Below are 13,618 nucleotides of genomic sequence, written 5' to 3'. Positions count from 1 at the left end.
TCATCTTTTTCAGCAGTCTTCAATCTTTTTTATGCCACAACCCAGACAGAACAGAGAGAGTACAATACTGGGGACCCATCAGCAACCCTTCCCCCTTCTTGGGACACAACCGGCCCACCTATCACCACCCCCATCCTGTTTCCCCTGACCTCTTATGTCTTCACAACAACCCTGCAAGGTAGCTGCATAAACAGGGACTGCAGAGTGAGGGACTTTCAGAGCTGCAGGGTGAGACAGCAAGAAGAAGCTGTGCGGGATTCTATCAAGAATTCAGTTTTGATAAGGTACTACCAGTACTGGATTGGACCTAAGTCCTCTTGCACAGGCTTTGAAAGGTTGCCATAACCTCCACAAATGAGGCTTTGCAACCCACAGGTAGAAGAACACTGGTCTATTATGAATGGCTTCTGAACATTTATGCAGGTAGGATCTCTCTGTGAACATGCAGAAAAAGTGACTGGGAATGGATCAGGTCCCTATTCCCATGCTTATTAGGAAACCTACCAAATTTTAAAGTGTGCATTATTCACACACTGACAGAGAAGCATGAAAGTGTTCTCATTTCAGCTCATTCTGATACACCACAGCAGTGATTTTCAACCTTTTTCATTTCAAGGCAAACTGACAAGGCATTAAAATTGTCAAGGGACACCGCCAGTTTTTTTGACAATTGACAAGGCACACCATACTGACATCAGAAGCTGCCATTGCCCAATGGCCCTACTAACAAATGATCCCCCCCCCAAACTCCCACGGCACACCTGCAGACCATCTGCAGCACACCAGTGTGCCACGGCACAGTGGTTGAAAATGGCTGCACCACAGATACACAAAGCATTGCTTGGCTTCCTAAATGATTTGAACATGGGTTCAGCCCAGCCAAATTTAGCAACACAAGTCTGTCCAGTTTCTGTAACTTTTCCAGCCAGCAACAATGTCCTTCAAAATAACATTATTCATAATTTATAACATTGAATTATAACATAATACAACATTTAAATGCTTATTAGCCTTTATAAATGATACAAATCCATTATCTAGTATCTGTTAGAGGTTCAAGAACCAGCACAGAGAATCCCCTCAAAGAGAGCATTCCTTGTAGGGACAGTGGCCAAGCAAAGCCTAGACATCTGCAAAGATACAAGTTGCATCTTTCAGGTTCCCTTCCTTATTAATCTTCTCATGGACAACAACTGGGTAGAAGAGGAACTCACTTTGGGATGATGTCAAGAAACAAGGTAAGTTGAAGTAGACACTGAGGAGGGAGACTCAACACAGAACTTATTGTCACCTGTAGTTCCGCATTCTGTCCAACTTGTGTTCCTGTCCTGACACAGCTGCTTTTCTAGCATATAGCTTCCCTTTCAAATACTGTGCAGTCATGCATATGAGTCAGCATTCCAATATTAGATATAAAAAACTAAGAATTTAATATCCTCCAGAAGACTGGATTTGCAGTATAGCAAGCCTCCTACAAGGATGAGAAGCATTAAAGGAAAAAAAAAAACTGAGCTTGGCAATAGCCAGTTCAGTAGAACAACAAACAGTCCAACCAAGTAGGCTGTGGACTGATCTTCCTTCAGACAGGGTTCAAGGAACTATGTCTCTGGATGCTTTGTACATCTTCAGGTCTGTCCATATAGCCAAGACAGAAAGAATGACCTGCTTTGTGGCAAGTGGCCCCAATAGGCCAGTAACCCTGGCCTAGAAGCAAGCTGACTGAAGAAAATGGAGCCACATGGTTCCCATGCAACCTTAAGTAGCCTCTCAGCATCGTATGGAATGGGTGGGACCTGCATTCATGTGCAATATTGCACCTGAAAATCCTGCAAGATTCTTTTCAGCCTTTTGCAGTGCCAAAAAGAATAAAGATGAGACCACTCGGTCCTACCACTAGGCAGACTGCCAAAATCAGCAGAATGCACAAGCACAGTGAGACGAAATGAGAAAAGTGGGGCAGTTGCAGTCTGGAGCCATCAACGTCTAGGACAGAGAGATCCACACTCACAGACTCTGAGCACAAAACTTCTTCATGGTGGTCCCAGATATCAGGCCAACAGTTAGGTTTTGTATTAAAGCTCTGCTAAGTTGCAGATTCAGAACATTCTAGTCACTATTCATTACTCTTCAAGGCCAATTCACACATGCATATTCATCCCTTGATGACTCAAAGTTGTAAACCACCACCTAAAATTGCCATGCATGCTATGATAAATTCATCACCACAGATATAACATTCATATTGTTCAATCAATCTCAAATACACATTTCAACAGCTCATCATATTTTCAGCTAAAAATAATCAAGTTTGCAGAATTATTCAGTGTGAAATTAGATTTACGTGCATGTGTGAACCAGGCCTAAACTATCATTCCAATGTAGGGATAAAACTGTTTAATTCAGGATGCATGACTGCATAAAACCTTAAATACAGTTACAATCATCATGAGAACTTCCTCAGAGGCCAAAGGGCAACTAATCAGAGTCTAATCCTGTGCAGATTAGACTGGCATCCCAACCAAGAAGACCACAGTATCAAGTACTGAAGAAGACTTAAAGCCATGTTTAACACAAACAAGCAACAAAGTCTTCTCAGGGGCTTCATACAAAAGGGATTTTACCATTAAAATCAGTAAGTTACCCTGACAATGTCTCTTTCAACTCTACAGACACAAATTGCAATGCTGCTTAACATTTTTGAGCCTCCAAAAATGGAACCCCAATTGCTCCCCCCTCAAAGGTCTATAATCCAGCAGTGGCAATTTTAATTTTGCACTACCACAATTATTGGGAACATAAGATTATATGAGATAAAAGTATTACCAGACACCAAGGCAATACAATTTTAAATTCTGTCACGACCATAGCCATTGGCTTATGAAACTGGTGTTCAGAAAAATTCCCAATGGTTACATGTTGGGTATGTCCTTCAAGTCTTAACTCATGTTCCCTGTGAAAAATGTTGACTTTCCTGTAGCTTTAAAAAGCTATTTACAGAAAGTCACCATATTTGGGGAAAAAACTAATATGAATATCTAGCCAAAAATACACAGCTGGCTTTGAACTAGGATAAAATGCAACCTGTACAATTTAGGATCTTTCCACATCAGTGGTTCCCAAACTCAGTCTCCTCAGGAGGTCACAGAATCCTTATGAAAAACCTGCTGCCCTATACAATATATATGATTGTGGTCCTAATGGGGACCTGCAGCCAATGGCCCAGTAGGTCAAAGGAACACCAGTTGGAAAAGTTTGAGAACCACCGTTCTAAATGCTTGTGGAGAAAAATTGAAGGCATGCTTGAAACCTAGTTTAGAGGTGGGTTAATGAACAAGCATCAGAACTGAATTCCTCTAATTCCTTCCCGAAATATAAGGCTCCAAATTCCTTAGTTGATCTATTTTGCACCTATATAGTCATCTTTCTGATCTGAAGCCCTTTTGAGACTGTAGTTTTTGGCACACTTATTTCCAAGTCCCATTTAAAATGGCATAGCTCATTTTCAAGTAAGCAGGCATAGAACCAGACTGCTTGCATTCATTTCTAAGGGCCCCTTTAATCAACTCCAGTCTGTGGGGCAAAAGCTCCAATGCTATTGACTGAGCTAACCTTCCAATCCATCTCCCCAATTCCCATTTCCCTAATTTGTTCTCTTTTGGACCAGTTTCTGCACTCTCCATCTCAAAATCCTGAAGTTTTCATTTTGCTATTCATATGGTTAAGCCACTTATCTCCAGTTTTCCAAAGCATTCCTTGAACTTGCAAACTACTATTCCATCCATGCAGCAGTTTTTCATATTGATACTTTTATCAACAATGACCTTAACCACTTTTGAGAAGCAAAATTTTCCTGCTATTGTGTGTATTGTACTGTATAATCCTTAAAGCAGTTTCCTTCCCTGGTGTTCTGTACTGCTGTGTGTATTAGCTGCTAACTACATTATCTAGACTTGAGCAGGCATTATCTAGGCTAGAGCAAGGCAAGAGGTTCTCTTGTATGAAACAGATAATGTTACATTCAGGAAGTAAGCCCCTGCTCCCCAACATTGAAACTTCCCTCTCCCCCAAGAAACTGCCCTGTAGGCAAGCTTTTGCATGCCAGCAAGATAACACAAGCTTCCAGAGGCAAACATTCAAACACCCTCCCTTCTCCCACATTCAAACATAACAGGAGAGTGCGCTGTATAATGGTTTTATTTTCTGCTTATTAGTTCTTTTACCAACACTACAACCATATTGCGAACACAAAAATTCCTGTTTACTTTATTCAGGGAGATCACAGTCTACAGACTCATTCACTTATCAAAGTTAACGCCATTCAAAAATGTATTCAGTTGCACTTATAGTCACATGAACACAGAAGTTGGATGTACTGATTTTTTTTTCATTTAAGAAGTGGAATTCTTACAGATTGCATTTTATCTTGCAAGCTGTAGATAAATGTATAAAGCCATTGTTATTTTGGCTGTACTGAGCCAAAAAAACAAAACCTTGTTTCTTTGAAAGAAATTTAAATGAAACCTGTGTAAGTTTTGTTCAGTAGCAAGTTATCCGATGCATCTGTCACATGTTTCATTCAACCTCATAGTTTCCACCCCAAATTGGAAATTTTTTTAAAAAGCCAGAAACCAAAAGTATATTATTTTAACCTACTGAAACAGCATACTTAGAAGAATAAAATGAAAGGAAATACGAAGTTATGAATTCAACTTAATGGAAAAGTTGTATGAAAATTTGATTCTTCCCCATTTTAGAGAATAGATACAATTAACTCTCTGCTGAAGGTAAAACCACCCATATTTTCACTGCAATCAAGAGGATTTACACAAAAGTTTGAGAACCAGTAGCAGATCTTCAAGTTTTCCAGTTTAGGCAACTACTTTGTGCTTGGTTTTAGTTATTCCAGAATAGTTAACCATCTATGGATTTTGTTTTTATATTACAATTTTTACCAACACTGCTAGAAACAAAGATTCTCAGCCTGCAACCCCATACACATTTACATGGGAGTAAATCCCACTGAACTTTGTGGGATTTACTTTAGAGTAAACATGCATCAGATTGTGCTGCAAGTTTAAGAGAATTAGAATGCAGATATTTAGTTACTTTCGCTAACGGATTTTACTTTAGCAAAAACAGTTTCTGAACAATTGCTGTATCTCCTATCAAGGTCAATTTCATTGCTCCAATTCTAAAATAATTTAAAGCGAACATTCCCATTAGACTTGGTGGAAGGGGATGGAGAAGTTGTTATTCTTTAGAAAAATTAACTATGGTGGAAGTTTATCCAAGATCAGAGCTTCAGTCATTTTCTGCTGGGTAATGTTAAAAGGTTTACTTTTTATAAAGTAAGTTCATCATTATTTGTATCCCCCTCATACATCTTTGGTACAAGCTCTAGAGTCCACAATTTAAAAAGCAAAATCAACACTAAAGAAGTGTCGTATAATGCCCCAATTTTATTTTAAACTCATACCCTTTAGAAAAAGCAGTTTTCTTCTGGTTTTGTAGCAATACATTCCTAAAATTCCACAGAGGAGTTTTACTCCTTGAGGAAATCTGAAATTAATCCTTAAGGCTAAATAAGAACCAGCTGCTTTACATTTTTGCACCCAGTATTAATACTTGATTGAAACCATTTTTATGCTAACCTGAATTCACAATCATTCCCCTTCCCCCATACAACTAAATCAGACATTTGAAAGCTGCGATATGGCAAAATGAGATGCTTGCCCTTGAAGAACGAAACCTGGAAGTTTACATTCATAGTCGTTTGCTCATTCTCTGCACTGCTTGTTAACTGCCCTTCCAGAAGACTTCAGATTTAGACATCTAAAGCAGATCAAATACGAAAAGTACTAACAGAACAGAAGGCTAGAACTTGTCTGCACTGAGTTCAGTCAAGTTTTGCAGACTGATGGGGTGTCACTTCCAGACACCATTTACTCACCAGCTTTATCCAAACCAGCAGTATCTGCAAAACCCAGTCATCGCATCCTCCCTTCATTCTGATATCTTAAAAAATTCTGACATATTCAAATCATGATAAAGCAGAAGCAAGTTCTCCCCCCATACCAAGTTAGTAAAGGTGCATCTTAGAAGCTGAAAGAAAAGGCCTAAAATATTTTACCTAAATTTTAGAAGCGCTTAGACCAATTATGATACTGCCACCTTTGCCTCAATTATTCAGGCAGAAATAGTTCCGACATTCAAGTTTTGACTACAGGTTTATGAATTAAAAAAGAAACCTGTGTGTGTCACACAGTGATGTTTACAAATTATTGCTGCATTTCACAAAATGAAATTGTTTTTGCACTGAAATCTGGAAAGTAATGCAACTACTTAATATTGCAGCTGAAAAAATAAGCTTACAATGCAAAATGCAGGTATTGTGGTTTGACACAATCTCATCTCACCCTGCATATTGTTGCTATTTTGAATGGAAACTTATGTGCATCCTTATTCATGCATGACACTTGATTAACTCCCTACAGCTAACATTTTGAAATGGTTCTTGCATCCCCTGGTTCATGTCAGGTCCCGTAAGCAACCATGTATCTATTCTAAATGGTACTTTTCAGATTCCATCAGAGGCCAAATAAGGATCAAAATTTAAGTTCACTTCTTAGTTACAGGTAAACTTTTGCCATAAAGAGGACAGACTGCAGTTTGTTCATAAGCAATAGTTCTCAGTTTACTAGATAACAGAGACCTATCAACATATTCAGCATGGTTGCAAAAAGAAGCAAATCTACAGCAGATGATAATGGGGAGGGAGGGGGAAATTGAACCAGAAAGCATACACTAAAAGAAGTGATTTTTTTCAGCCCCAGGACTCAAACAAATGAAGTCAAACCATCATAACATGGGCTCTCAAGATAGGAGAAAAGTTACTTTGCAAAGCTACATCGTGTGTACTTTCCTCTCTTTTTGCTGGAAGCTTGCCATAGAAACTAGCGCTTGTGTTCATTCACAGTTGAAGATTAGAGCATCTCAACACCAGGCAAGAACCATATTAAATCAGGGATCCAGTCAACCAGATAGAAGAAAAGGGTGGCAACTGGAGAAAAGGTGAACAATCATTATAATCCTATGGATGCTTAATTTCTGAACATTTTAGTATGGAGAACCATTCTTTTTTTGAGAAGCCACGTTGTGTTTATTCCCCCTCTAAACTCTCTTGGAGTTCAGTAATTGTTCTTGATTTTTTAAAGCGATCATTAGGATTTATAGTTAGATGTTAACCACGTGAGGCCTTCGTAGAGTCCGTCGCCTGAGGTGGCACAAGATGGCTGAACATACCAATTCCTATCCCTGATCCGGGTGAGGCCCAGTTTCTCCTGGATTTCATGCGGCTTCATGGCGTCGGGAAGATCCTGCTTGTTGGCGAAGATGAGGATGATGGCGTCCCGCATCTCCCGGTCGTTGATGATGCGGTGCAGCTCCTGCCGCGCCTCATCAATGCGGTCACGGTCAGCGCAGTCCACCACGAAGATCAGGCCCTGCGTGCCCGTGTAGTAGTGCCGCCACAAGGGCCGGATCTTGTCCTGGCCCCCCACGTCCCACACGTTGAATTTGACGTTCTTGTATGTGACGGTCTCCACGTTGAAGCCCACGGTGGGGATGGTGGTGACCGCCTGGCCCAGCTTCAGCTTGTACAGGATGGTAGTCTTGCCGGCTGCGTCCAAGCCCAGCATCAGGATCCGCATCTCCTTGTTGCCAAAGATCTTGGACAGCACCTTGCCCATGGTGGCGGTGGGGGGAGGCAGGCATCCACGGGCAGCCGGAGGACACCAGGCCAGGGCCTGCCAGGCGGCCCACTCTGCCTGCACAACCACCCCTGGCAGCTGCTCAGGCCCACTGAAGGAGGCTGGGAGGGGGTGGGAAGGAGCGCCCCCGCCCTGCCCCACCCACAGCCACCAGCAGGGGGCGGTGAAGAGCTGGAGGCAGCGAGGGGCGTGGCACTAGCGCGGGGGCGTGGCCTCGGAGAGGGGCGTGGCCTCGTGTGCGGGGCTCTGAGGCTGCTGGTCCGGTCCGGTCGGGCTCGCGGTCCTCCTCCGCGCGTCTTGCCGGGCGACGCTCGCGGCGGCTGCGGGGAGAAGGCAGCGGGTGCCTCAGTTAGCCGGCCGGCCGGCTGGCCAGCCAGCCGAAGCGCGCGAGGGTGGACCCGCCGCCCTCAGCGCTCGCTCGCTCGCCCGCACTCACCTCGAGCCCCGCCGGCGCCTCGCCCGCCCGCAGCAGCGGCGGCCTTCCCGGACACGAGGGCGCCTGGCCAGCCGCCCGCCTCGCTTCTCCCCTCACAAACTCCCCGCCTGCTTGACTGGCTCGCGGCGGCGGCCGGCTGCACCGCGCGTGCGCAACGCTCGCCAGGCGAGGGAAGAGCGCGCGCCTCCACCCCTCTGGGCGGGAGCGGACATGCGCGAAAGCGGCATGGGAAGTGGGCGGCTCTTCCCAGTGCGCATGCGCCGGAGGTCGGGCGCGCACGCCTTTACGGCTCTCGCCTCACCGCGCGCAGGCTTAACCGCCTTCTTTCCTCAGTGCGCACGCGCACGGAGACGCTCCTCCCGAGCTTCCCACTCTTACCTCGCGTGCGCAGACCCGCCTTTTGGTTGCGCATGCGTACTCGGACTCAGCCCGCCGGCTCTCCATTCCCAGCCAATCCCGGCAGAGCTGAACTGAAACGCCGTCGGACAGCATTCACCTCGACTGCCCGGCTGGCCGCGCAGGCGCAATGGCGCCCTGCCTCACGGGGTTTCCAACTAATGCGCATGCTCGGATAGGACTTGGCGCGTGCACGAGACAGGGGCGTGGCCACCGCCATGAGGAGACGCCGCGTGATCGACGTCACATCCCGGCCCGCGGGCGGGGCCCTCTCCTTAAAGGGCCAGGCGCTGTTTGCACAGTGGCATTGCTCTCCGTGGGCTTTGCAGCTGAGCTCACGCAAAGCTGAGCTTGCTTGCAGCTGGTGTCACGCAAAGCTCACTTGGGCAAAGATGCTCCTGGATTGGCAGCTGGTCTGCAAGGCTCAGCTGCTGCTGGGCACCTTTGAACAGGGCAACTCTTCCATGAGGCAGAGGACTGCAGCAGAGCTAAGCAAGTGATTGCCTGCTGGTGTCCCTGGGAAGCAGGGAGCCGACTTCTTCTTCCTCTTGAACTGTAGACGTTCATGTTTACGTGGCACAGGATACAAATATACAGTCACTTATAGCTTGGGCGATTTTTTAAAATGTGCATATGGGAAAGGAAAGGTCCCCTGTGCAAGCACCGAGTCATTACCGACCCCTGGGGTGACACAGCTTGTGTGGCATTTTTGTGGCAGACTATAAAGCAGGGTGGTTTGCCATTGCCTTTCCCAATCATGTTACCTTCCCCCAGCAAACTGGGTACTCGATTCACTGACTTTGGAAGGATGGAAGTCTGAGTCAATCTCAAACTGGGCTGCCTGAGATCCCAGCTTGTACTTATGTGCATATACTTAGGCTTAAAACATTGCCTCTCCTGGCCTTCAGAGAAGCCTGTGCTTACAGGAAAGCTTTATTTTTCTTATTTCCCTCTGGTTTGTGGCTGCCTCTTCACAGGGGTATTTCAGGAAAACCTTCAATATGTTCAGAATCCAAAGGACTGCAATCCATTTATTTAAATATCACAAAGTTGCGATTTGCTTCTGCGTCAGGCAGGATGTTAAGCAACGTGGGAGATGTGGCGATCTGGAGAAGGCCCTCCAGCAGTTACGTGGCAAAGGAGTGAGGGGCAGAAACTGCAAACATGACCTTCCCTTGGAGGCCTTTTCAAACAAAATCAGATTTGCTGCTGCCGAGAGGCAGTTGACCTTCAAACTGGGGTGCACTTTCTCACTCCATTTCCTATCTGGGGAACATCCAAACTGGAGGTGACTAGAGGAGGGATCCTGGGAGCCCCTCAGTTCCTCAGCATTCACATTTGCACTGGATAATGCCAGCCCTGAGCAATCTGGGGGAAAGGGAGGTAGTTCTTTCCTAGGCAGGAAGACACAAGTGAGTAACTTATAAAACTAGCAAGAGCCTATTTTAAAAGGGGACTGGGAATAGAATAAATGGACTACCAGCAGGGAAAACGGCTGAGGAGGTGAACGTGGCAGGGGCTTTGGGCAAAAGCAACCACATCGTGTTTGATATTAAAGGAAGAGGAAGCTGAGGGTAGTCAGACACTCACTCTGGATTTCAGGAAACCTGAATTTAATCAGTTCAGAAAACTAACTCCGTGGTTAGAACGAGAAAGAACGATCCAAGTGTCATCTCTACCTTTTAAAAAGGGCAGAGGAAGGTCTGGGAAGCTGCAGACTAATCAGTCTGATGTCAGTTCCCAGAAAGATGATTAAGCAGAATGTCTGTGAGCACTTAGAAAATAATGAGGTGAAATCTAGGAGCCAGCCTGGGTTTGTCAAGAACACACGGTGCCAGACCCATTTCATCTCCTCCTTTGATAGAATCACTAGTCTGGTAGACTGTGGGAACACTGTGGACATATCTGTCAACCTAGATTTAAGTAATGCATTTGACAAAGTCTCCACAAAATAGTAAAACATGGGCTAGATGGGACTACCCTTAGATGGATTCAAAGCTGTTCCCAGTGAGTGCTGTTAAATAGTTCCACATCAACCTGGAGGGAGGTATTGAGTCGAGTACCACAGGCTCTCTCTGTTCAACATTATTATAAATGATCTGGTTAATGGGATAGAGAGAATGCTTATAAAATTTGCAGTTGACCCAAAGCTGGGGGAGATAGCGTACAGTGGATAGGATTAGGCCCTAAATCGTGACAGTCTTCACCAGTGGGCTGACACCAACAACAGCACTCATAGTTAAAAATTTCTGGGTATATTAATGTATGTTAAATTAAAAGCGTTTTGTCCTACAATCGCTGTAGACATCGTCAGGCATCCAAAGGCAAACTCCACTATTCCTTGTGAGAGCTGTTGCCTCCAGCTATGATAATCTGAGAACCTGTATAACCAACAACAACATTGTCTACAGCCCTTTATGCAAGTAAGGTATTCCATTCTGCTTGATGCAACAAAGTACACAAGGTATAAGACACTAGAAGAACATGAAGCTGGAACAAGAGAGCAGAATGGCCAGGACTCTTTACAGAGCCCTCCCCCCCACACTCACCCCCAGAGCACATGACTAGCAGACTGTAACCCACACATTATTTCAGCCACAATCAATGTGTTAGGCCTTTAAGGCAACAATCCCATGCACACTTTCCTGGGAGTAAGCCCCATTGAAGACAATGGAATTTACTTCTGAGTAGAGACGCATTGGATTGTGCTGTAAGGCACCAAAGGACTCAGCTAATTTTGCAACAAAAATCATGTCCAGAATTCACATCTATTTAATACTTACTTTCTCTTACTATATCCTATTTTCTCATGTATCAGAGTGCCTGGTAAATACTCAAATTGGTCTTGATGAACTCTGAGCATGTGCAAAGTGTCCCCCTCTGCTGACCAACCACAGTGGGAGGTGAGCTTTCAAGGCAGTATGTTTCAAGGCTTCTGGTGGTGCTTTAACCCTGATGCTTCTTTGTAAATGCCCCACAGCTTAACCCTCTTGTGTTGGGTACCTTCTCTGGGTTTCTTGCTGCAAATCACATGGTTTTGCTTTCTCCCTGGATCATAAGCAGTGCTGTAGTTAGTACATTGCTTTTTGCTGCCATCTTCTGGCTCATGGACAAACCGAGATTAAATCAGGATCTCAGCAGCTGGGCAGGGTGGCACTTGCCTGTCATCCCAGTTCCCAGGGAGGCTGAGGCTGCTGTGGGCTCTGCTGATCAGGTGTCTGTGCCAAGGCCAGCATCAACATGAGGGCCTCTGGGGAGCTGGGGGCCACCAGGTTGCCGGAGGAGGGGTGAACCAGCCCAGGCTGGAAATAGAGCAGGCTAAAGCCCCTGTACTGGTCAGTGGCAGGGCTGCACTGGAGAGGAGCTGCAGTAGTCTAACCTGGGCAAGAGAGTGAGACCCAGTCTTTCTTTTAATGAGGCTAAGAAAATAAATACAATTGATAAATGTATGAGTGTCTTTCCCTCGTTGAAAACCTGTCCCCTGCTCACTGTGTGGAGTGACTGGTGCAGCTTGTGCGCCACGGTGACCCCAGATTGTAACCCACATGTAAAGGCCACTGGAGCAACACATACGATGGTAACAGAAAAGCTGCTTGAAAGAATCATTTTGGTAGCTGATTGTTAGTTTAACAGAAGCTGCATGGGGCCTGCCGTGTTGTATGATGGAAGGTGACAGCAACCTGGGTGACATAGCATTTGGGTAAAAGCTTAAAAGCCACACTGCAAAAGCATAGAAACACACAGAATAGTAAAAGCTGTTTGACTTCATTTAAAAGCAAAATTGTTATTCTCACGGAGCTGCTTAGGCGTAAACACCTTGGAATGTAGAGAGATAAAGAAGCTAGGCAACAAAGAGATAGGCCTCAACTTGGCAGAAGTACATGTCTTGCCAAGGACATCACTATGCCTGCCTTCCAGTGCTCACTTATTTTATTCTTTCATGCTTCCAGAGCAAAAGGCATATAGGGCAAAATAGTCTTTGCCCTAAATTGTAATTCACATATGGGGACATATCAACCATAGAAGTAGTTCTTAAGGAACCAAAAGGTTGCTTGATTTTAGGAAGGTATTAAGAAAAGACAAGAAGCTTTTAGTTTTGCAGAGAGGCTTCACAGGTGTTCAGTGTTTGGATTAACACAAGGGAAAGGAATGCAGAAGAGATAAGATAGGTCGCTCAAACAAGGCCATCCTAATTAGGATGAGTCTGAAGGAGATGAATGCCAAGAAGTGAGTCTGAAGTTCTGCCAAAGTTGAGGTCTTCACACCTGTGTTTAAGTGTTTTTGTGTTCTCTTTTAATGAGGCTAGTGAGAGGACTTGTCAATTAATTTCTAACTGGAATAATAAATGTGAATAAGGGTCAACACTGGGTCAATACTGGATAAAATGATATTATAGCACTCCCTGCTGGCTTTTGAAAACTTTGTAATTCAATGTGTTTAATTTCACCTTTTTTGGAAACCTGAAACTTGAAACTCATCTATCAGGTGTCTCTAAGGTTATCTATAGCCTATTAGGAGTTTGCCCCATCTATGATGCCAAACTTCAGCCAATGGGAAGTTCAGATTTTCAAACAAAGGACCCAGAATGGTATAAAGGGTCCAGTTAATATTGAAAAATTGCTCTCAATGCTTTCGACATGAGTCCCTTGAGATGCCTGTTGCTTGCAATGAAATAAAGCCTGCAAACTTTTGCTCCTGAGTACTGAGTGTCTTCTTTCTACCCTGCAACACTTGGACCAGAGAATGAGACTTTGTCAATGCACTGAAGTGCCTTTCTCACCTAGCTCACCAATCAAAGTTGCCTCCTTAGTTGCAAAACTTAGTGTGTTGCACCGCCTCTAGCTATGCCACTGCAATAATCTTCTGGAGTTGATTCATTTACATTTATTTATCCTTCCAGCCCACTCTGTGGGCTTAGGGTAACAATGAAACCAATATGTTACAATGTGACCAACCAGTCCAGACCACTCAGATGTCTCCTAAATCAGTGTTTCTCAAACTGTGGGTCAGGACCCAC

General features: G+C 44.6%; 1 protein-coding gene across 1 annotated transcript; it reads right to left on the bottom strand.

Annotated features, from left to right (window-relative positions):
- Positions 1-4,185: 4,185 nt before the first annotated feature.
- On the bottom strand, positions 4,186-8,336 carry ARF6 (ADP ribosylation factor 6). Its single transcript, XM_066630115.1, has 2 exons — positions 8,206-8,336; positions 4,186-8,089 (listed from the first exon to the last, which is right to left on the bottom strand). The coding sequence occupies exon 2, from the start codon at positions 7,746-7,748 to the stop codon at positions 7,221-7,223; it is 528 nt and encodes a 175-aa protein (XP_066486212.1). The 5' UTR covers positions 7,749-8,089; positions 8,206-8,336; the 3' UTR covers positions 4,186-7,220.
- Positions 8,337-13,618: the final 5,282 nt, after the last annotated feature.

Source organism: Tiliqua scincoides, chromosome 1 (genome assembly GCF_035046505.1).
Source record: "Tiliqua scincoides isolate rTilSci1 chromosome 1, rTilSci1.hap2, whole genome shotgun sequence".
Taxonomy (NCBI): Eukaryota; Metazoa; Chordata; class Lepidosauria; order Squamata; family Scincidae; genus Tiliqua; species Tiliqua scincoides.
Note: the sequence above shows the minus strand (reverse complement) of the source record. Positions and strands in the feature narration are given on the sequence as shown.